At 34.8% G+C, this 24213-nt stretch overlaps 1 protein-coding gene across 1 annotated transcript; it reads left to right on the top strand.

Moving 5' to 3' along the window:
- The first annotated feature begins 8383 nt into the window (after nucleotides 1–8383).
- Nucleotides 8384–22496, top strand: LOC116122445 (replication factor C subunit 1-like). The gene is made up of 19 exons (XM_031408293.1): nucleotides 8384–8439; nucleotides 8580–8653; nucleotides 9223–9339; nucleotides 9875–10339; nucleotides 10423–10490; nucleotides 10722–10797; nucleotides 10874–10935; nucleotides 11021–11172; nucleotides 12113–12267; nucleotides 12420–12608; nucleotides 12750–12871; nucleotides 12969–13176; nucleotides 14162–14215; nucleotides 15024–15193; nucleotides 15805–15895; nucleotides 21751–21818; nucleotides 22045–22103; nucleotides 22194–22252; nucleotides 22347–22496. Exons 2-19 carry the CDS (start codon nucleotides 8651–8653, stop codon nucleotides 22494–22496), a joined length of 2268 nt encoding a protein of 755 aa, XP_031264153.1. The 5' UTR covers nucleotides 8384–8439; nucleotides 8580–8650.
- The last annotated feature ends 1717 nt before the right edge of the window (nucleotides 22497–24213 follow it).

Raw genomic sequence — 24213 nt, 5'->3', positions numbered from 1 at the left:
CTATTTATATATTGGCAAAATATGTACATGGACGACCAACAAGCTACAAAGAAAATGAAATGAAACAAAAGAGGCTCTTCGAGAGCAGACGAAAGGGAGGTTGATCATTTATCTTGAACTTCAAGATCCTTGACTTCAGTTGCTACGACCTTAGGGTCGGTCGCTTGATCCTCAAGGTTCTCCATTTCTTATTGATCTTCCTCTTAGACGGATTTTTGATCTTCTTGCTTGTTAGTAGACTGCATTGATGCAAGCGCTACCTGATAATCTTCAGGGAGGTTGGAAACGTCTAAGTTAGGATTGTTCGTTTGCAAACTATGAATAACTTCTAGTGACCAATGATTGGCTTTCCTTTTCACCTCGTTGTTTAGCTGCTTCATCTGCTCAGTCAGCAAAGTAATCTACCCATGAGCCATCTCGAGTTCTGTGTCTTTCGTTTTTATTTTCTTGTCTGTGTTTTCCCACAGATTAGCTCGAGTTATTGCCTTCTCGCCATCCAAGCTCTCTTACAACTCCTTTTCTCTTTGATGAAGCTCTTGCTCTCGCGAGCTCAGATCTCTAGTAAGCTTCTCTACTATCAGCTGAAGCTCTTTGGTTTGGTAGTCCTTTTTGAAGCTCTTGCTTCTAGAACTCTATTGTTCGCCAAGTAGAATCCCTTTCTACCATAAATGTGCTTGTTTGAAGCTACGCATCACTTGCAGCTTCGTTTGAAGTCACAAGAGCTTATTTCAATTTGGTAATCTCCTTCTTCATTTCATGAAGTATTCCTCTGGAGTTTATCTTCGTTTTGTTGTGAGCAATGTTCAGGGTGAGCAAGGACTGCAAAAGGAAAGGATAAAGAGTTATTATTATTTTTTTAATAAAAACTAAGGAACTTGATCAGCAAAAAGAGTCTAACGGTGTAAAGGATGGGTTTTTTCCGTTCAATAAAAACTTTCGAGCTGAACCATCTAAGTATGCTTTAGGGGGGAAGAATATGTACTTCTGAAGGTTCTCAGTCATCACGAGCAGCTTCATGTCTCGACCTATATCAAGAAGTTGGTCGAATGCTTGGATGCGGCTGCGATCAATCAATAATTGCAATTTAGTCGTTTTGTTTTTTACAAAGAAAAGAGTTTGTTAGCTTGTACTCTGAAAAAGAATTAAGTATAAAGGACAAACGACTTGAAAATTGAAGGGAAAAACCTACCCAGTTCCTGAAATTTACAGATGCCGTTGTACTTAAAAAAAAAAATTGGTTTCATAAACCCCCACATTGCTGGGGTAACCAAATATTCCTCCCTCGATCGTTGGTCATTTGGAGAGGTAGTACGAGTCTTTATCTTTACTCTTCTTCAAGACATAGGCGTAAGCAACCTCCAACGTTGTTGGCTCTTTAAGATTGTGTTAGCAGAACGATATATGCATAGCGACAACTATCATATATGCGTTCGGCGTCAACTGGAATGGCGCGACTTAGAAGTGGTCGAGAATCGACCTGATGTAGAGGTGGAAAGGTATTCTCACTCTAAATTTGAAAATGGCTTCCGAGATCGCAGTCATTCCCTCGAGAGGCTCCTAGGTAGTGTACGTCCTCTTTCGATACACGTCCACATCAATTGCATACTACTATAACACCTTTTTTATTTTGTCCATTGTAGCAGTGGACCTTATCACCTTCCCAGGACCTGCTAAGGTGCCCAGTGAGTGTGAGCTTTCTCTGCCGGCTGTTCTCATTTCAAGGATCTCCATTGGCTCTAGAGTCTATAAAAGTATGACATATAGGGGAGACTCAAACCCTAAAAAATCTACCTCATATGATGACTTAGAGGATATGTAAACCATGGCCGTCAAGCTTCTAAATCCCTAAAAAACTCCTAGAAACAGTCCTCTAAGACTCTTTACCCTAAGTTTTAAGCCTTCAAGTGTTTCTTTCGAACAGTACCCAGAAATGCTCATTTCCTAAACCTACCAGATACCCATAACCACCATGATTGTAAAAGAAAGAATTTTTGTAGGAATGTGAAAAAGGGAAAAAGGAAGCAATTTCTTTGCCTCTTGCTGCCTGAAATAGGTGCTCTGTTATAGCGTTGGGTTCACATGAATAGTGAAAGAAGAACAATTTTTTTTTGAGTCAGAAAACGCTATTTTCTCTTTAAAAAATTTGGGTTTTCTGAAAACTTAGGGCAAAGTTAAGGTTCTATAGGAAAGAAGACGACGCTGTAGCTTTTTTTATAAGCGACGTTTGGGTAGGAATGCATTCTCGCGACCACGTGTCATCAATCTATGGGAAGAATAATTCCCACACCTTGTAGAAATCAACTGGCGCCTCTCTTTATTGAGAATGCCAATCGCCGACGTGATTATTTCCTCTACATTAAATGCGTCTTCATCTGCATTTAATGCACCAAAAGGGAATGTCGTTTCAGCATGGCTTGTATTTAATGCTCATGGCTGACACTCATTGCGCACAAAGACATGTCTGTCAGATAAAGATTACTTTATTGAGCAAGCCAACTGTCAAGTGCAACAAATAACATCTGAAGAGGTCGTTCAAAAAAGACATTTATTCAACATGCTGGACACAAACACCAAACAAGATGATTCAAGATTTTCAACCATGAAATATTCTAAGTGTTTTCAAGTCGTGAATGACAATTAGAGTTCAAAACACATCCCAATGACTCAAGACAAAATTAAGCTCAGGTCGATAGATCTTAGTAAACAATCACGTCAAGTCACTTGTGTTACTCTCAAGATAGAGCTCACGATCTACACTCAGTTCTCAAGTCAAATCAAGACAGCACTTTAGAAGTTAAATCAATAAGCAGTCAACTTCAGGTCATCTGCAACGATGTGATTACACTCAGTGCTCGAGCAAGCATTTTTTAAGACAAGTCAAGTCACGGCATAATCATGAAGTTCTCAAAATCCAACTCCTTGAATCTTAAGAACTGGGAAGCTTCTATTATACCTAAAAAATAAGGGCTAACATAAGCTTACATCAGCGAGCACCATTCACAGCTTAGGAAGGCTTTGCGCCATCCAAAATTTGCCACGTTGCCCTAAGACAGAGAGAATACCTTTGTCACAACTCAGCAAGCTCAAGTTTTGTCTGTTAATAGATGAGGTCTACACACCTTTCCAAGCCCCATATAATTTAAAGATATTTCCTAAGTCATCACCCAATAGGACGCAAGGAAGGACTTGCACGACACCTGCACCTACCTACTTGTAGACTCGTAATCATTACCTTGAACTCGATGGCTATAAATAGGGGACTCCCCCTCACAAAATCGGGATCTCTAACTTTCATAAAAACAAATAGCAAAGATAACCAACGGGAAAGAGACTGACTTAATATTCTCTCTAAATACCAAGCTTTTGTTATTCTATTCGCAGTTCGTGACCTCTTGTAACTTGGCTAATAACCAGGAACATTCATATAAAAGAAAACAGTGGATGTAGGAATCACTTTAAGCATCCGAACCATTATAAAATTCTCACTGTCTCATTTACTATTAAGTCTTTGCATGCTATTGTGACCTTAACTTAAATCTCAAATTACTCACGTGTAATTTCTAAGAGTTGTTTAGCACTTTGCACGTGTGAGGTCGCTGGTGTCAAAATCAAGCATCAACGAAGATTGTTAGGTTGAACCCACAAAATCAAAGATAAAATGTTTTTGAGTATGTAAAGTCTATTTTATCCTTAATTATTTAAAAGTAAGTATAAAATAAACATTAAAAAAAAAACAAAAACAAAAGAAAATTAACCCATCACCCCACCTGAACTTTTTCCACATCCCCTGCTTCCCTTCCCTCCCTGCCGTGAATTCTCCACCTCATCCCCTCCCCACTCATACAGATACAGTTTACCTTACTATCGCTGCTGCCTCAGACAAGCAAGTAGCCCTCCTGTGAGAGATTTTACTTTTTTTTTTTTTTTAAATTTAATTTCTTTTCTTCCTCTTCTTTTTAATTTTTAATTCTTTTAATGGATTTGCAGTGTTATTCTGAGTAATGGTTGTTTGTTGGTATTGAGATTTTGAATACGGAACAAATTGAAAGAATTTGTTGGTTTGGGTTTAAGATTTTTTGAATGATAGGAGAAAATAATAGTGCAAATACCTTTAAGGTGTGTTTTGTTCAAAGAATGTTGTATTACTGAGAATGTTATATTAATGGAAATATAGATTAATTTGAAGATTATCGGGAATATTTAGGGAAATGTGTTTGATTGGTTGGAATAAATTGGTGGGTATGTTATATTAATATGTTTGGTTGAGAAGAATAAATTTGTAAGTATGTTATATAATTTATTAAATTGCTTTCCTTTTTAAATATTAATATAATATTATTTTTTGAATAATTCTTTTAACGCCCTATGTTTGAGATATTGCTAAAACACCCCACAACAAAAAAAGTTTAAAATTGAATAAAAACACCCCCAGCCACCCCAAGCCACTGCCAACCGCCTGTCACCACTATTGGCGGCGACGAAAGTGACCGAAACGGCGCATGACTGGTCGGCTGTGCATCGGAAATGGTTAGATCTACGACTAGAACTAGTTGTTAATGAAGATTAGAAGCCGTAGATTTGGTTGTTTCCAGCCAGATCTACAGTGATTTGGTAGTTTTCGACTAGAGATCTTACCGATAATGGCCAGATCGATGCACGGTCAGCCAGACCCAGACCGGTCTCGCGTCATCGTTCGGCAGTTGATCGTCGACGATGGTGCCCAGATCCAGCCACCACCGTTGAGTAATTTTTTTAAAGTCTAGGAGTATTTATGTCCTAATTTTTTTTATATAAGAATAAAATAGTCCATTATTATTTTTGTAAATTGTTTTAAAAATAAGGGTATTATTGTCCAAATATTTTAATAGTTAGGGGTAAAATTGTAACAAAAATAATATTACAAAATAATCTTAAAATACCTAAGAAAATGAAGGTAACCAGATTTACCTCTTATATTACTAACCCCCAACCAAATACACTCTTAGGGTGCACTTGGTTCATGGAATGTTGGATTACTAGTAATGTTATATTAATGGAAAGTTAGATTACCTTGAAGATTATTGAGAATTTTTAGGAAAATGTGTTTGGTTAATTGGAATAAATTGGTAAGTATGTTATTTAAATTACTAAATTGCCCTCTTTTTAAATATTAATATGATATTATCTTTATTATTAATTTTTAAATAATTTCTTTTAACCCCCAACATTTCAGATTTAGCTAAAAGACCCCCGCTTATATAAAGCTTCAATTTAAAACAAAATCTCCCCACCACTCTAAGCCATTACCCGCCACCGCCATTCACTGTCGGAAGTCATCAAAAGTCGTTGAAAATCATCAAAAGTCACCGAGAATTGTCAGGAGGCTCCGATAAGGTTGTTTCTGGCCATATTGATGGTCGAAAATGGCCATATCGAAGTAGATCTGGCCAAAAATGGCCAGATCTATTATATCCATTTCCGGCTAGATCCATGACCTTTAATGACCATATCTAGGAGAGATATGAACGTTAACAGCTAGATCTATTCCAGCCAGAATAGATCTGTGAGATATGGCCGTTAACGGCAATGGATTTGGCCGGAAACGGCGAGAATAGATCTGGCCATTTCCAGCTATATCTACTTCGATATGGCTGTTTTTGGCCATCAGGGGTCATATCCAAGCCTCCTGACGACTTTCGATAGTGGTGGTGGTTGGGTGGTAGTGGTGGTTTGCAATTTGTTTTGAATTCAAGGGTAATTTTGTCCAAAAACTTAATTAAATAAGGGTAAAATTGTAAAAGCTAGATTAATGTAAATTGGTTTTAAAATAAGGGTATTATTGTTCAAAAATTTTATTAATAAGGGATAAAATTGTAACAAAAATAAAATAACCAAGTAATATTACAATACTTAAGAAAATGAAGGTTATCAGATTACCTCCAATATTACTAATAGTAACTACTATTGGTATTAAAAATTAATAGAATCTTATATTACTTGACAACTAAACATAGTAATCAAGTAATATAAGATGTCATAACCCTAATAATCTTATATAACCCCTAACCAAACGCCCCATTTAGAGTTCTAATCTGTCTCTATTATTTTTGCAATCCTTATTTTGTCTCTATTATTTTTGCAATCCCTATTTTCTTTATATTGCGTGCCCATTTTCTTCGTTTTAACGTCTTGCTTTCTTTAGGATGTCCTGTATATGCACCATAATTACACATGCAACCTAAGATATCATGTAATCAAAATAGGATTATTCAGAAAAAAAAAAAATTTTCAATAGGTGGTTAAAAAAAAAAAAATGGAAGTCTTATGTTCACCTTATATATTACTCCTTAGTATGGCTCGTCTCAAGTTTTTATTTCGGAACTGTATAAAATATCATTTTCTATATATAATTTGGATTAGAAAAACATTAAGATTTAAAGACAAGCACAAGTCAGTTCATACATCAACAATTTATATTTGCCTAATTAATTTCATAAATTAGAGTTGCTTTTATGGTTTAGGATCCAAGTATACTGGAAAGATTTTACCAGGTTTGAATAACGGAATCAGAAAAAAAAAATAATAAGAGGATGAATTTGAAGATATTTGATGGAGAAAATATTAGGAGGAAAATAAGAAATCGTTCTTGGGATTACGGAATTATAGAGAAAAAGGGAAGAGAAGATCACCGGTTTTGGTTAAATTTTGTAATTGAACCATTGTATTTTTTATTTTTTTCCATAATTATTTTTTTGAAAGGTACGTTTTACCCTTGGCCTTTTAAGTATGTCTCAAGTCTATCAATTGTTTTGTGGGGTTTAGGTTAACCCCTTGGGTACGTCTGGTTCGGGAAATATTTTATTGCTGAAAAGGTAAGATTATCACCGAGATAGATTACCTTGAAGATTACGAAAGAATGTTATATGAATATATTTGGTTAGATTAGTGGGTATAAATAATTAAAATGTTTGGTTCAGATTCTTGGGAAAAATAAAATATTATCGACAGAAGCTTTTATTGAATCACCCTTTCTTTTTAATATCATTATAATAATAATATTATTATTTAAATAAATTCTTTTTATCCCTCTATATTTGAGAATTTAGCTAAAACACCCTAACAATAAAGTTTAAATTTTAACAAAATACCTCCAGTCACCCAAGATCACTGCCAACCACCGACATCAGTCACCAAAACGGTGCACGACCGGTGAGATCATGCTGACCGTGCACTGTTTTGGTTGTTTTCGGCCAGATCAAAGGCTGAAAATAGCTAGATCACTCCGAAAACGACCAGATCCACATTGATCTGGATGTTTTCAACCAAATCGAAGGTCGAAAATAGCTAGATCGTCGTGGATCTGGTCAGAAACAGTTAGGTCTATTCTAGCCAGATCCACGACGATCTGACCGTTTTCGACCTTCAATCTGGCCGGCAACAGCCAGATCGGCGCATAGCCAGCCAGATCCTGTTAGTTGTGCGTCAATTTGGCGACTATTGCTGATGGCTAGGGATATTTTATTAATGTTTAAATTTTTTGTGGCTGGGATGTTTTAGCTAAATTCTCAAATATCAAAGTTTGGGTGATTGTTATTTGGTAGACATTTGAGGACAATTGTGTTCAGAATGGTGTTTAATTAAGGGCAAAATGGGTATAAAATTAAGATTACCTCGGTAATCTTTAAATACCACCCCCTGAGGTGGTAATCTAATTACTCCCTAATTAACCAACATTAATCACTATTGATATTAAAAGATTATCGAAATATTTTATTACTTGACAACTAAATAAGGGAATATCCGGAATTAAAAATAGATTATCGAAATTATCTTACTAGAGCCCTAACCAAACACACCGTATTTATGAAAGTTAAGGAGAGATTTGGGTTTTGAATTTTGGTTGTTAATTATTTAATAGTTGTAACATAACGAAAATATCCTTATCTCGTTAAAGTTAAACGGCTAAATTTTAAAATGAGTTTGACGTTGTGTGTTTTTGTAACCACTAACCAAAGGGGAAAATTGTGTTTTTATGATAGTTTGGGGACAAGATGTTATTTGGTCTTAATTTAGGCAACATAGGTGTATTTTATTGGTCAAAGCCAGTCAACCTCAAATTCAAGTAAACGGAGTCTAAACATGGTAGAATGATGATATTCAAACCAGGGGTAGAAAATTATGAACGTGATAGATGGAGTGGGAAAATGTTATTCGGTCGTGTAATGTACCTTTTGGTCCGTATCAAAATTATGCCTTATGGGTGTAGATGTAAAATCCCCTATATTAGTAATGCGTATAATAAGTCCTCTCAGCGCCCAGAAAAAAAAAAAAACTGAAAGTTCAGAAAACAAAACTCAGTGACTCACTGCGACCAGCCTCCCGTTACCACCGCCGGTCCTTAATCTATTACCTATTTGTGCAAAGCCCATTACCCGTTCGTCGTAGCCCGCAGTACTGGAAGTTGTTTTTCTTCCATCTTATTTATTTATTTTTTTTTTGGGCCGTGAATTATATAATATTAAATTAAAGTGATAATCTTGTGCACATTGTTAGAAATTTTGAATTTTTGTTACTTACAAGCTGCTTTTATTGCTGTCCAGATTGTGTTTTCGAGGCGAAATCAGCGAAAACTTTTAGTCATTGCATCTTTGGTTTCGTGCGAAGTTTAGAGATGGTAAGGGTTTATATGTTTCCTGTTGTAAATTTTTCTTTATTTTTTTCTCGATTTCTTTTTTGGTTATTGGGAAAGTTAGAGAAAATTCAAACAGAATTCTATTGTCTAAGAAAGGAAATCGTGTTTTTAAAGTTTTTATTTTTTTAAATGTTATAGATTCCTTCTATAAAGATGGTTGAGGGTTAGCGTTAGGGTTTTCATACAGTATAATCTTATTTGATTGATGCTGTTGCATTTGTTGCTTTGGAAAATAACAAGGCAAATGTTCCAAAACTGAAAAACCCTAAACAGTCACTGACAATCAAACTTCTTGTTTCCTATCCGAAAAAAGAGATAAAAGAAACTCTATAGTTTTGTTTAAGGTAGCCATATTTATTTTTATTTACAGGAACCAAGTAGAGAGTCAGTGTTTTATGTGCATTTTAAATTTGTTAGCCTTTTCTTTTTTTGCGGCTTGGTAAAATTAGAGGAATTTAAAGTATTTTATTTTTCTTTATTAATGAGAATTAAAAGAAGGCGTTGCGTCTAAAATATTATGTTTGACATACTAGGCTTTATCTGATTTACAGCCGCAAGATATTAGGAAGTGGTTTCTTAAACCACATGACAAAGACAAAGGCAATGGCAATGGCTCAATCTCTGCAAATTCTGCACCAAGCAATTCAGAGCCAATGAATTCAGAGCCCGTGAGTGTTTTCTCTTATATAAATGGGATACAGATATATGTGTGATATATGTGTATGTTTGTGTTTTTGGTTGCTTTAGGGTTTAATATAGATTTGACATCTGGTTTTAGGGTGTTAATTGTTACACTTGAAAACATTCTTATCGTTGTAGGTGACAAACTCAACTCAACTCTCGACTAGAGCTAAATAGGTTATTTGGCTGTCAGGCTTTTTTCCAATCAGTTTCAGAATTATGATGTTGGAATATAAAACAATGAATGCAAATGGAAAAAGGGAGACATCTAAATGTTAATTTTCAATTTTTTTAAATCTTTTGATTTCAACCTAGAAGAGTATAAAGAAAATGGAGTATTGTTGAAAACTCCATGGAATTTTAGTCTTGTTGAATAAAGTTTTGCTATTAAGGAACAGAAACTGAGGATTTGAATACGTATTTAAATATCATAGAATGTGTCAATGATTTACTATTTCAATAGAGTCAAATTTGACTACGTTGATATTTATTTACTATATATTTTTCATTGGATTAATCCAGTTTCGTGGAGGCAAAGAAGGTTCAGGTAGAAGAAAAACTAGCAAGTATTTTACTGCTGAGAAACAAAAGCTAGATGATGAAAAAGGAAAAGCGGAACTTCCAGCTAAGAGGAAAACACAAAATGATATTGATGATTCCCGTAAATCTCCACGATCAAGGAAAATTCAGAAAGTTGATGACAATGATGATGACTTTGTCTTGCCGAATGAGAAGAGGGGCTCTAGTGTCACTCCCAGAAAGAAATTGAAGTCTAGTTCAGGTAGGGGAGTTGCACAGAAATCTGTATGTGTTGATGATGGTGATGAGGATAATGTTAAAGATTTAGAGCCTCCTGTTAAGCCCAGTGGAAGGGGTCGTGGTGGTAGAGCATCAGGGTCACCAGCTATTGGAAGAGGCAGAGTTGGTGGACAAGGTGGAATTATGAATTTCGGGGAAAGGAAAGATCCTCCACACAAAGGAGAAAAGGTGGACGCTGCTTGGAGTTTTTGCATTGATTAATTAGAATAATTGTTTTACTCTCAATATTAACATTTTTTTTCCTGTGTCAGGAAGTCCCTGAAGGTGCTCCTGACTGCTTAGCTGGTTTGACTTTTGTAATTAGTGGAACACTTGACAGGTATGTTGTCTTATCTTTATGTGGCTTTTCATGTGCTTAATCTTGTAAGTGTATAGGGAATTCTAGGGGCATATGCTTTTCTTAATAATTTTTCAGGAAGCTTTTGGGTTTGTATTAACTCTGCTCTTTGTGATAATATTTAAATTATTTTATTGGGTTGAGTCTTAGTGTTGTGTCTAGCTTAAAATTTCCTTCAGCTGGAGACTGCATTTAATTTTGATCTACTTACAGTTTGGAAAGGGAAGAGGCTGAAGATTTGATTAAACGCCATGGGGGACGTGTTACTGGATCAGTCAGCAAGAAAACGGTCTTTCCATACTTCAGTCTTCATTTGTTTGGATTTATAGCTGTGTTGGCATGTGTTTAACATCTTCTGCTTGCAGAATTATCTTTTATGCGATGAAGATATTGGGGGAGTGAAATCAACTAAAGCCAAAGAGCTTGGGTTTGCCATCTCTGAACACAACTTTTTCTTTTGAATTGTGGATTTCTTTATTTCTTAGATGTCTTGCTTTATTTTCTATATGTAGTACTGCTTTCCTTACGGAGGATGGATTGTTTGATATGATCCATGCATCAAATCCAGCAAAAGCACTTGCACAAGATGATTCAAAGAAATCAGTGGAGAACGTTGCTACATCTCTGCCCCTCAAGCGAAGTCCCCAAAAAGTCGAAGTGAAAAGTAAGCACTGTATAGCTATGTGTTTGTATTCTATCACTTCAACATCTAATATCTGTTAAGGTTTTCTTTTTGGTTTTATTTTCTAATTCTTGTGTCCAAACTTTGTTGTTTCATACTTGTTTATTCTGCTGCTCTGAATTGCACGGTAAGTCTAGTGTTATGTATCATCTGATTGTTGTTCAATGCTCTGGTGAGGTGAGTGAGACACATGGTATTGTTGCTTACATTGAAAAATCCTGTGTTTTTGGGAATATGAGTTCTTTTTTCTTACTTCTTTTGTTAGTTGGGCAGTAAATTGGCATTTGATGTTTATTTAAGAAAATGTTTTTTTTTTTTCCATTTTTCATAGTTGTTTTGGAAAATGAGTGACACGAAATGATGATAGACAGTTAATTGAAGATTTATTTCGAAATGTATGTTAAGGTGTTGTTTAAGCACCAATATAGCATTTTCTTAATGCGGTTTCTCACTTTACTTCGAAGAGTGTGGTCTTGTATATGACAATCCGTTGATATTCTTCTTAGTACATGTAGCTTTTGTAGTTTATATGTTTTTATTAGGTGGGTAATTTCAGTAGTAAAATTCTTAATTTTTGTTGTTATGTTAGACTTCACCTGGAAAAATTCAGATATATTTGCAGGTATAGTCCTTAAAGGGAATACTGCAGATAATTTATTTGATAGGAGGGGGTGAGTGGTTATGGTACTATCATGTTTTTCTCTGACCCATGCTATGACTTGGCTTCTACCTTTTATTTAACAATTAATAAATGTGGTGACTTTGAACAATGTATAACTTCTCTGCTGATTGGTTTAAGTTCAAAACATGAGCTTAGGATGCTTTGAAATGGATTTGATGTTCATAATTAGTTATCAGTTGTATTGTTTCTGGTGTGAGATTGCCTCAGTAGTTTAAACAAACAATTTGGTTGATTGAATAGGCAACTCTTCGGCAACAAAGGTAGCCTGTGAAAGTACAATCTCATGTGCTTCTCCTGTAAAGAAGAAAAAGCAAAATATCCAGGATTCTTCGTTGACATGGACAGAAAAGCATAGGCCAAAGGTTCCGAATGACATTGTCGGGAATCAGTCACTGGTACAAATGTGTTATTGGCCAATTTCTGCAGTTGCATTAGCTATTACAATTTTATCTATATTACTTATTACATTATGGAGAAGCATTGGAATTATTTCCTTGTAATATATGCAGAAGCATTGGGATAATGATTTTCTTTGTAAAATTTTCAGGTTAATCAGCTTCGTAATTGGTTGGCACATTGGAATGAACAATTTCTTGGTAGTGGAACTAAGCAAAATGGAAAGAAGAAAATTGATCCTAGTGCCAAAAAGGCCGTGCTTTTAAGTGGAGCACCTGGTATGGGAAAAACAACATCAGCAAAGTTGGTTACTCAGATGCTGGGTTTCCAGGCAATTGAGGTGGCTTATATTTGGAAAAAAAAAAAAAAAAGTTTTATTACCAGAGCATCTCGGTTATTAGCTTATTACTATATTGTATCACTCAATACTTGTGTTATTAACTATCTGTTTTTCTGGTCTGTGTATCCCAATAATCTCAAGGTTAATGCTAGTGATAGCCGTGGGAAGGCTGATTCCAAAATTTCAAAGGGAATTGGTGGAAGCAATGCGAATTCTGTCAAGGAACTTGTCAGCAACGAGGCATTGAATTCTAAAATGGATCGGTTTGTTCTGTATTCTTACTGTATCTTGCAATAGTTAGATAAACGTACAAGGAATTTCTTTTGCTCACTCAAGTTAATTTTCAATCGAAATTTGCAGTTCCAAGCATCCAAAAGCTGTGCTGATTATGGATGAGGTTGATGGAATGTCAGCTGGAGATAGAGGTGGAGTTGCTGATCTTATTGCTAGCATAAAGATCTCCAAAATTCCTATTATCTGCATATGTAATGACCGCTACAGTCAGAAACTTAAAAGTCTTGTAAACTATTGCTTGCTTCTCAGTTTTCGGAAACCTACAAAACAACAGGTTAGTCTTTATCATAATGTTTCATTCCTTTCTTCTTTTATTTTATTTTAAGTGGTTGTTTATGCTTTGTTTCTGTTACTCTCTGTTGTATTATTGGTACTATGTGTGAAACTGTCCAGTTCACAATTCAGGTGTGCCTTTCATGTATGCTATCATCATGCTTTTTGTTTTTTGTAATGTTTGGAAGATTTTAGCCTTTGAGATATTCAGCACTGATAACATTGTGATTAGTCTGCCTCAAAGAAATGTAGGATGAACAGTACACCTCTCCTCAATTCTACCTAGTCTGGAGATACCTGTTTTGAACTAGTACAAAACAAAAGCCTGATGGTCCTTTTTTGTGTTTACTTTCAAGAATCAGTGGAAGTTCTAGGTTTATTTGCTTTTATATTTACTCTTGAAGAGGAAAATCATGTTTTTGGGTGATTACTAGATATTGAGATGTAATTCACTGACCAGAACAGTGTATGATTGCCATTTATTTGGGTTTTAACAAATAATTAAGACAACAGAACATATTGGGGTCAGTTGCGTAGATGATTCAAGGAGTAGATTTTATGGGTTTAGCTTTCCAGTGATTACTTTCTGGAGATTTTGTTCATTTCTTGAACATATTTATTTTGTTTTCTGTAAATATCATTTAGTATTTTTTTTCCAGCTAATCTCATGTTGCCCGTTCAGTGTAATGATGTTTTTCCTTTACACACACAAATTTGTCTTTATGCATCCTCTAGAATCTCTTCTAACCCATTGAACAGAGATAGAGACAGATACTTCCTTTTCCCTTGCATACAAACCTATGTTTATACAGCATGTTTGTACGTTAAGTTTTTATGTATATGTCTACTTGTGCATGGATCCCAGGCTTGAGTTTGGATAAATCAAATTTGAACATTTGTGGCTCTAGATTCAGACTGTTTACTTTGATTGCTGGACAACCTGTTCTTAATATAGGGTTTCTAACATGGAATTTGTTGCATGGTAGATGGCTAAGAGGTTAATGCAAATTGCGAATGCTGAAGGTCTTCAGGTTAATGAGGTAAATGCTCTGTTAATGATTTTGTTTTATTTATTTATTTTTTTCTTAGGAAGGACCAAGTATTTTAAAACTGAAAGAAAAAGTTACAATGGTGGATCAGGGGTCCAATACAAAGAGTGCTCGATCCTTACAAAAAATCTTAAAAACCTTGAGTAACCTGAGCGATATGAACACCCAAAAATAGAAAGATAAGAACAGCCCATGAAGCCACAAAAAAGTTGAACACATCAACTCAAAATCCCTAGCAGTTATGATAAGTAAAGAAAAATGAGGTATCTTGGAAATCTTTTGCAAGATACCTCATTTTTCTTTTTAAACTTGGATTTGTATTTATACTAGATTTGTGATGCTCCATGGGAATGTATTCATTTTACACTTTACACTCTTTTCATGGCACTTTAGCCTTTTATCATCTAGATGCAAAGAGTTGGTATCTGAAAAGAAAACAGAATGCTAGTGGTTATTTTGAAGTTGGTCAACAATTTACTGCAGAGTAGAGAAAGCCTACAGAAATTTGTCCAAGATTGCATCCATTGACCTCAGTCATTTATTTGTTTTGGTTATTGTTTCTTTGGGTGGTTACCTGTTGATTATGCTTAAGGGTCAGGAGAGTTAGAACCAATCAAGTAAATAATTGTAGGCATTTTGTTTCTTTTTTCTTTTCAATTTTAATTTTAAATTTTACTCTTATTTGTTCAATGTGCTTTTGCTTTTAGAATTACAACAAATTCCTGTAATCAATGCAATTACTCCTACTCATTAAGCTCTTTCATCATGCAATCATTCATATTTAACTTTTGACTTTCAGATTGCTCTCGAGGAACTTGCAGAGAGAGTGAATGGAGATATGCGCATGGCCATAAACCAACTGCAGTATATGAGTCTCTCCATGTCAAACATCAAGTATGATGACATAAGACAGCGCCTTCTTAGTAGTGCCAAGGATGAAGATATTTCACCATTTGCAGCTGTTGATAAGTATGAGCACTATACTTTTCTTTTTTCCTTTTTTATTTTTATTGCTATGGCTTGCTTGTAACAATGTTTGAGGCTGTTCATTTAAGTGAACTTTATTGTCAATCTCCTCTCAACTCCCTGCTTATATCTTCTTAAAAGTTGTTGTGAGTGTATAGTGTTTAATCTCATTATTTAATCATGTTAAATATTGCTCTTCTTATTACTATATAGTGATATCATTGATCATAATCTTGTCCCTAATTTCTATTAGTTTCATCATGGATACCATAATTTTGGGGTTTCTGCTTTTATAATTATGAAGTTTTACCCGGTACTCTTAACTTATCATTTAGTTTATTTAAGTACTTTTATATGCTTTGACTTTTTGCCACTGATTCATCATACAAAGTGCAATTCTAGTGCATGTTTTGTTGATTATATTTTGTATGCTTCTAAATTCTGTGGTGTGGATGATTAATGTCAATCACTTTTTCTTTTGCAACTAAATTAAAACGTAAAGGGCATAGGCAAAGATATTTGTTTGTGTGTACCTCTGGATGATATCTGGTCCATCAGCCATGGACATTAAATATTTCATTCTATTGCTGTACTAATAATGTCTGTGGTTGTAGGCTGTTTGGCTTTAATGGGGGAAGGTTGAGAATGGACGAGCGGATTGACCTGAGCATGAGTGATCCAGACCTAGTCCCTCTACTTATTCAGGTTCTTATCTGCTGTGTCTAGAAATCCTATTACCAAAATTCAAGAGAATTTTAGATCTTGCTGGGAGATCTTGTTAAATCCTACAGTTTTTCAAATTTTTTTTTTTTTTTTTTTTTTTTTTGGGTAAATTCACAATGGTGCTATTGTAAGATGAAAATGACCTCACTATGTTTCCTATAAAACAATGACTTCACCATGTTATTCGTGATGGACATTTATGCTAATCTATTTAGTAGGTTAGACACCAAGTCTCTAGTTTAACAATTTTCTTGGATTGTGCATCGGAAATGGTTGATCTACGACTAGAACTAGTTGTAATGAAGATTAGAAGCGTAGATTTGGTTGTTTCCAGCCAGATACTACAGTGATTTGGTAGTTTTCGACTAGAGATCTTACCGATAATGGCGATCGATGCACGGTAGCCAGCCCAGACCAGACCGGTCTGTCTACGTTCGTGGCAGTTGATCGTCGACGATGGTGCCCAGAACAGCCACACACGTGTTGAGTAATTTTTTTAAAGTCTAGGAGTATTATGTCCTAATTTTTTATATAAGAATAAAATAGCCATTATTATTTTTGTAATTGTTTTAAAATAAGGGATTATTGTCCAATATTTTAATAGTTAGGGTAAAATTGTAACAAAATAATATTACAAAATAATCTTAAAATACCTAAGAAAATGAAGGTAACCAGATTTACCTCTTATATACTAACCCCCAACCAAATACACTCTTAGGGGCACTTGGTTCATGGAATGTTGGATTACTAGTAATGTTATATTAATGGAAAGTTAGATTACCTTGAGATTATTGAGAATTTTTAGGAAATGTGTTTGGTTATGTTGAATAAATTGGTAAGTATGTTATTTAAATTACTAAATTGCCCTCTTTTTAAATATTAATATGATATTATCTATTATTAATTTTAAATAATTTCTTTTAACCCCCAACATTTCAGATTTAGCTAAAAGACCCCCGCTATATAAAGCTTCAATTTAAAACAAAATCTCCCACCACTCTAAGCCATTACCCGCCACCGCCATTCACTGTCGGAAGTCATCAAAAGTCGTTGAAAATCATCAAAAGTCACCGAGAATTGTCAGGAGGCTCCGATAAGGTTGTTCTGGCCATATGAGGGTCGAAAATGGCCATATCGAAGTAGATCGGCCAAAAATGGCCAGATCTATTATTCCATTTCCGGCTAGATCCATGACCTTTAATGACCATATCTAGGAGAGATATGAACGTTAACAGCTAGATCTATTCCAGCCAGAATAGATCTGTGAGATATGGCCGTTAACGGCAATGGATTTTGGCGGAAACGGCGAGAATAGATCTGGCCATTTCCAGCATATCTACTTCGATATGGCTGTTTTTGGCCATCAGGGGTCATATCCAGCCTCTGACGACTTTCGATAGTGGTGGTGGTTGGGTGGTAGTGGTGGTTTGCAATTTGTTTTGAATTCAAGGGTAATTTTGTCCAAAAACTTAATTAATAAGGGTAAAATTGTAAAGCTAGATTAATGTAATTGGTTTAAAATAAGGGTATTATTGTTCAAAAATTTTATAATAAGGGATAAAATTGTAACAAAAAAAAAATAACCAGTAATATACAATACTTAGAAAATGAAGGTTATCGATTACCTCCAATTACTAATAGTAACTACTATTGGTATTAAAAATTAATAGAATCTTATATTACTTGCAACTAAACATAGTAATCAAGTATATAAGATGTCATAACCCTAATAATCTTATATAACCCCTAACCAAACCGCCCCATTTAGAGTTCTAACTGTCTCTATTATTTTTGCAATCCTTATTTTGTCTTATTATTTTTGCAATCCCTATTTTCTTTATATTGCGTGCCCATTTTCTTCGTTTTAACGTCTTGCTTTCTTTAGGATGTCCTGTATATGCACCATAATACACATGCAACCTAAGATATCATGTAATCAAAATAGGATTATTCAGAAAAAAAAAAAATTTTCAATAGGTGGTTAAAAAAAAAAAAATGGAAGTCTTATGTTCACCTTATATATTACTCCTTAGTATGGCTCGTCTCAGTTTTTATTTCGGAACTGTATAAAATATCATTTTCTATATATAATTTGTAGAAAAAACATTAAGATTTAAAGACAAGCACAAGTCAGTTCCACACCACAATTTATATTTGCCTAATTAATTTCATAAATTAAGTTGCTTTTATGGTTTAGGATCCAAGTATACTGGAAAGATTTACAGGTTTGAATAACGGAATCAGAAAAAAAAAATAATAAGAGGATGAATTTGAAGATATTTGATGGAGAAAATATTAGAGGAAATAAAAAAGAAATCGTTCTGGGATTACGGAATTATAGAGAAAAAGGAAGAAGATCACCGGTTTTGGTTAAATTTGTAATTGAACCATTGTATTTTTTATTTTTTTCCATAATTATTTTTTTGAAAGGTACGTTTTACCCTTGGCCTTTTAAGTATGTCTCAAGTCTATCAATTGTTTTGTGGGGTTTAGTTAACCCCTTGGGTACGTCTGGTTCGGAAATATTTTATTGCTGAAAAGGTAAGATTATCACCGAATAGATTACCTTGAAGATTACGAAAGAATGTTATATGATATATTTGGTTAGATTAGTGTGGTATAAATAATTAAAATGTTTGGTTCAGATTCTTGGGAAAAAAAATATTATCGACAGAAGCTTTTATTGAATCACCCTTTCTTTTAATATCATTATAATAATAATATATTATTTAAATAAATTCTTTTTATCCTCTATATTTGAGAATTTAGCTAAAACACCTAACAATAAGTTTAAATTTTAACAAAATACCTCCAGTCACCCAAGATCACTGCCAACCACCGACCATCAGTCACAAAACGGTGCACGACGGTGGATACATGCTGACCGTGCACTGTTTTGGTTGTTTTCGGCCAGATCAAGTGCTGAAAATAGCTAGATCACTCGAAAACGACCAGATCCACATTGATCTGGATGTTTTCAAACCAAATCGAAGGTCGAAAATAGCTAGATCGTCGTGATCTGGTCAGAAACAGTTAGGTCTATTCTAGCCAGATCCACGACGATCTGACCGTTTTCGACCTTCAATCTGGCCGGCAACAGCCAGATCGGCGCATAGCCAGCCATCCTGTAGTTGTGCGTCAATTTGGCGACTATTGCTGATGGCTAGGATATTTTATTAATGTTTAAATTTTTTGTGGCTGGGATGTTTTAGCTAAATTCTCAATATCAAAGTTTGGGTGATTGTATTTGGTAGAACATTTGAGGACAATTGTGTTCGAATGGTGTTTAATAAGGGCAAATGGGTATAAATTAAGATTACCTCGGTAATCTTTAAATACCACCCCCTGAGGTGGTATCTAATTACTCCCTAATAACCACATTAATCACTATTGATATTAAAAGATTATCGAAATATTTTTTACTTGCAACTAAATAAGGGAATATCCGGAATTAAAAAAGATTATCGAAATTATCTACAGCCCTAACCAAACACACCGTATTTATGAAAGTTAAGGAGAGATTTGGGTTTTGAATTTTGGTGTTAATTATTTATAGTTGTAACATAACGAAATATCTTATCTCGTTAAAGTTAAACGGCTAAATTTAAAATGAGTTTGACGTGTGTTTTTGTAACCACTAACCAAAGGGGAAATTTGTTTTTATGATAGTTTGGGGACAAGATGTTATTTGGTCTTAATTTAGGCAACATAATTATATAGGTGATTTATTGGTCAAAGCCAGTCAACCTCAAATCAAGTAAACGGGCGTAAACATGGTAGAAGAAGATGATATTCAAACCAGGGTAGAAAATTATGAACGTGATAGATGGAGTGGGAAAATGTTATTCGGTCGTGTAATGTACCTTTTGGTCCGTATCAAAATTACTTCCTTATGGGTGGTAGATGTAAAATCCCCGTATATTAGTAATGCGTATAATGAGTCCTCTCAGCGCCCAGAAAAAAAAAACTGAAAGTTCAGAAAAACAAACTCAGTGACTCACTGCGACCAGCCTCCCGTTACCACCGCCGGTCCTTACAATATTACCTATTTGTGCAAAGCCCATTACCCGTTCCTCGTAGCCCGCAGTACTGGAGTTGTTTTTCTTCATCTTTTATTTTTGGGCCGTGAATTTATAATATTAAATTAAAGTGATAATCTTGTGCACATTGTTAGAAAATTTTGAATTTTTGTTACTTACAAGCTGCTTTTATTGCTGTCCAGATTGTGTTTTCTAGGCGAAATCAGCGAAAACTTTTAGTCATGCATCTTTGGTTTCGTGCGAAGTTTAGAGATGGTAGGGTTTATATGTTTCCTGTTGTAAATTTTTCTTTATTTTTTTCTCGATTTCTTTTTTGGTTATTGGGAAAGTTAGAGAAAATTCAAACAGAATTCTATTGTCTAAGAAAGGAAATCGTGTTTTAAAGTATTTATTTTTTTAAATGTTATAGATTCCTTCTATAAAGATGGTTGAGGGTTAGCGTTAGGGTTTTCATACAGTATAATCTATTTGATTGATGCTGTGCATTTGTTGCTTGGAAAATAACAAGGCAATGTTCCAAAACTGAAAAACCTAAACAGTCACTGACAATCAAACTTCTTGTTTCCTATCCGAAAAGAGATAAAAGAAACTCTATAGTTTGTTTAAGGTAGCCATATTTATTTTTATACAGGAACCAGTAGAGAGTCATGTTTTATGTGCATTTTAAATTTGTTAGCCTTTTCTTTTTTGGCGGCTTGGTAAAATTGAGGAATTTAAAGTATTTTATTTTTCTTTATTAATGAGAATTAAAGAAGGCGTTGCGTCTAAATATTATGTTTTGACATACTAGGCTTTATCTGATTTACAGCCGCAGATATTAGGAAGTGGTTTCTTAACCGCATGACAAAGACAAAGGCAATGGCAAGGCTCAATCTCTGCAAATTCTGCACAAGCAATTCAGAGCCAAGAATTCAGAGCCCGTGAGTGTTTTCTCTTATATAAATGGGATACGATATATGGTGATATATGTGTATGTTTGTGTTTTTGGTTGCGTTAGGGTTTAATATAGATTTGACATCTGGTTTAGGGGTTAATTGTTACACTTGAAAACATTCTTATCGTGTAGGTGGTGACAACTCAACTCAACTCTCGACTAGAGCTAAATAGGTTATTGGCTGTCAGGCTTTTTTCCAATCAGTTTCAGAATTATGATGTTGGAACGTATTTAAATATCGTAGAATGTGTCAATGATTTACTATTTCAATAGAGTCAAATTTGACTACATTGATATTTATTTACTATGTATTTTTCATTGGATAATCAGTTTCGTGAGGCAAAGAAGGTTCAGTAGAAGAAAAACTAGCAAGTATTTTACGCTGAGAAAACAAAAGCTAGATGATGAAAAAAAAGCGAACTTCCAGCTAAGGGAAAACACAAAATGATATTGATGATTCCCCTAAATCTCCACAATCAAGGAAAATTCAGAAGTTGATGACAATGATGATGACTTTGTCTTGCCGAATGAGAAGAGGGGCTCTAGTGTCACTCCAGAAAGAATTGAAGTCTAGTTCAGGTAGGGGAGTTGCACAGAAAATGTATGTGTTGATGATGGTGATGAGGATAATGTTAAAGATTCAGAGCCTCTCTTAAAGCCCAGTGGAAGGGGTCGTGGTGGTAGAGCATCAGGGGCACCAGCTATTGGAAGAGGCAGAGTTGGTGACAAGGTGGAATTATGAATTTCGGGGAAAGGAAAGATCCTCCACACAAGGAGAAAAGGTGGACGCTGCTTGGAGTTTTTGCATTGATTAATTAGAATAATGTTTTACTCTCAATATTAACATTTTTTTCCTGTGTCAGGAAGTCCCTGAAGGTGCTCCTGACTGCTTAGCTGGTGTTGACTTTGTAATTAGTGGAACACTTGACAGGTATGTTGTCTTATCTTTATGTGGCTTTTCATGTGCTTAATCTTGTAAGTGTTAGGGAATTCTAGGGGCATATGCTTTTCTTAAATTTTCAGGAAGCTTTTGGGTTTGTATTAACTCTGCTCTTCGTGATAATATTTAAATTAATTTATTGGGTTGAGTCTTAGTGTTGTGTCTAGCTTAAAATTTCCTTCAGCTTGAGACTGCATTTATTTTGATCTACTTACAGTTTGGAAAGGGAAGAGGCTGAAGATTTGATTAAAGCCATGGGGGACGTGTTACGGATCAGTCAGCAAGAAAACGGTCTTTCCATACTTCAGTCTTTATTTGTTTGGATTATAGCTGTGTTGGCATGTGTTTAACGTCATCTGCTTGCAGATTATCTTTTATGCGATGAAGATATTGGGGGAGTGAAATCACTAAGCCAAAGAGCTTGGGTTTGCCATCTCTGAACACAACTTTTTCTTTGAATTGTGGATTCTTTATTTCTTAGAGCTTGCTTTATTTTCTATATGTAGTATCTGTTCCTAGGAGGATGGATTGTTTGATATGATCCGTGCATCAAATCCAGCAAAAGCACTTGCACAAGATGATTCAAAGAAATCAGTGGAGAACGTTGCTACATCTCTGCCCCTCAAGCGAAGTCCCCAAAAAGTCGAAGTGAAAGTAAGCACTGTATAGCTATGTGTTTGTATTCTATCACTTCAACATCTAATATCTGTTAAGGTTTTCTTTTTGGTTTTATTTTCTAATTCTTGTGTCCAAACTTTGTTGTTTCATACTTGTTTATTCTGCTGCTCTGATTGCACAGTAAGTCTAGTGTATATATGATTGTTGTTCAATGCTCTGGTGAAGTGAGTGAGACACATGGTATTGTTGCTTACATTGAAAATCCTGTGTTTTGGGGAATATGAGTTCTTTTTTCTTACTTCTTTTGTTAGTTGGGCAGTAAATTGGCATTTGATGTTTATTAAGAAAATGTTTTTTTTTTTCCATTTTTCATAGTGTTTTGGAAAATGAGTGACACGAAATGATGATAGACAGTTAATTGAAGATTTATTTCGAAATGTATGTTAAGGTGTTGTTTAAGCACCAAATAGCATTTCTTAATGCGGTTTCTCACTTTACTTCGAAGAGTTGGTCTTGTATTGACAACCGTTGATATTCTTCTAGTACATGTAGCTTTGTGTTATATGTTTTTATTAGGTGGTAATTTCAGTAGTAAATTCTTAATTTTGTTGTTATGTTAGACTTCACCTGGAAAAATTCAGATATATTTGCAGGTATGTCCTTAAAGGGAATACTGCCGATAATTTATTTGATAGGAGGGGTGAGTGGTTATGGTACTATCATGTTTTTCTCTGACCCTGCTATGACTTGGCTTCTACCTTTATTTAACAATTAATAAATGTGGTGCTTGAACAATGTTATACTTCTCTGCTGATTGGTTTAAGTTCAAACATGAGCTTAGGATGCTTTGAATGGATATTGATGTTCATAATTAGTTATCAGTTGTATTGTTTCTTGGTGTGAGATTGCCTCAGTAGTTTAAACAAACATTTGGTTGATGAATAGGCAACTCTTCGGCAACACGGTAGCCTGTGAAAGTACAATCTCATGTGCTTCTCCTGTAAGAAGAAAAAAGCAAATATCCGGATTCTTCGTTGAATGGACAGAAAAGCATAGGCCAAAGGTTCCGAATGACATTGTCGGGAATCAGTCACTGGTACAAATGTGTTATTGGCCCAATTTCTGCAGTTGCATTAGCTATTACAATTTTATCTATATTACTTATTACAATATGGAGAAGCATGGAATTATTCCTTGTAATATATGCAGAAGCATTGGGATAATGATTTTCTTTGTAAAATTTTCAGGTTAATCAGCTTCGTAATTGGTTGGCACATTGGAATGAACAATTCTTGGTAGTGGAACTAAGCAAAATGGAAAGAAGAAATTGATCCTAGTGCCAAAAAGGCTGTGCTTTTAAGTGGAGCACCTGGTATGGGAAAACAAACATCAGCAAAGTTGGTTACTCAGATGCTGGGTTTCCAGGCATTGAGGTGGCTTATATTTGGAAAAAAAAGTTTTATTACCAGAGCATCCGGTTATTAGCTTATTACTATATTGTATCACTCAATACTTGTGTTATTAACTATCCATTTTTCTGGTCTGTGTATCAATAATCTCAAGGTTAATGCTAGTGATAGCCGGGGAAGGCTGATTCCAAAATTTCAAAGGGAATTGGTGGAAGCAATGCGAATTCGTCAAGGAACTGTCAGAACGAGGCATTGAATTCTAAAATGGATCGGTTTGTTCTGTATTCTTACTGATCTTGCAATAGTTAGATAAACGTACAAGGAATTTCTTTTGCTCACTCAAGTTAATTTTCAATCGA

The sequence above is a fragment of the Pistacia vera genome, unplaced genomic scaffold (genome assembly GCF_008641045.1).
Source record: "Pistacia vera cultivar Batoury unplaced genomic scaffold, PisVer_v2 Contig1022, whole genome shotgun sequence".
In the NCBI taxonomy this organism is placed as follows: domain Eukaryota; kingdom Viridiplantae; phylum Streptophyta; class Magnoliopsida; order Sapindales; family Anacardiaceae; genus Pistacia; species Pistacia vera.
This window is presented reverse-complemented; position numbering and strand designations above follow the sequence as displayed.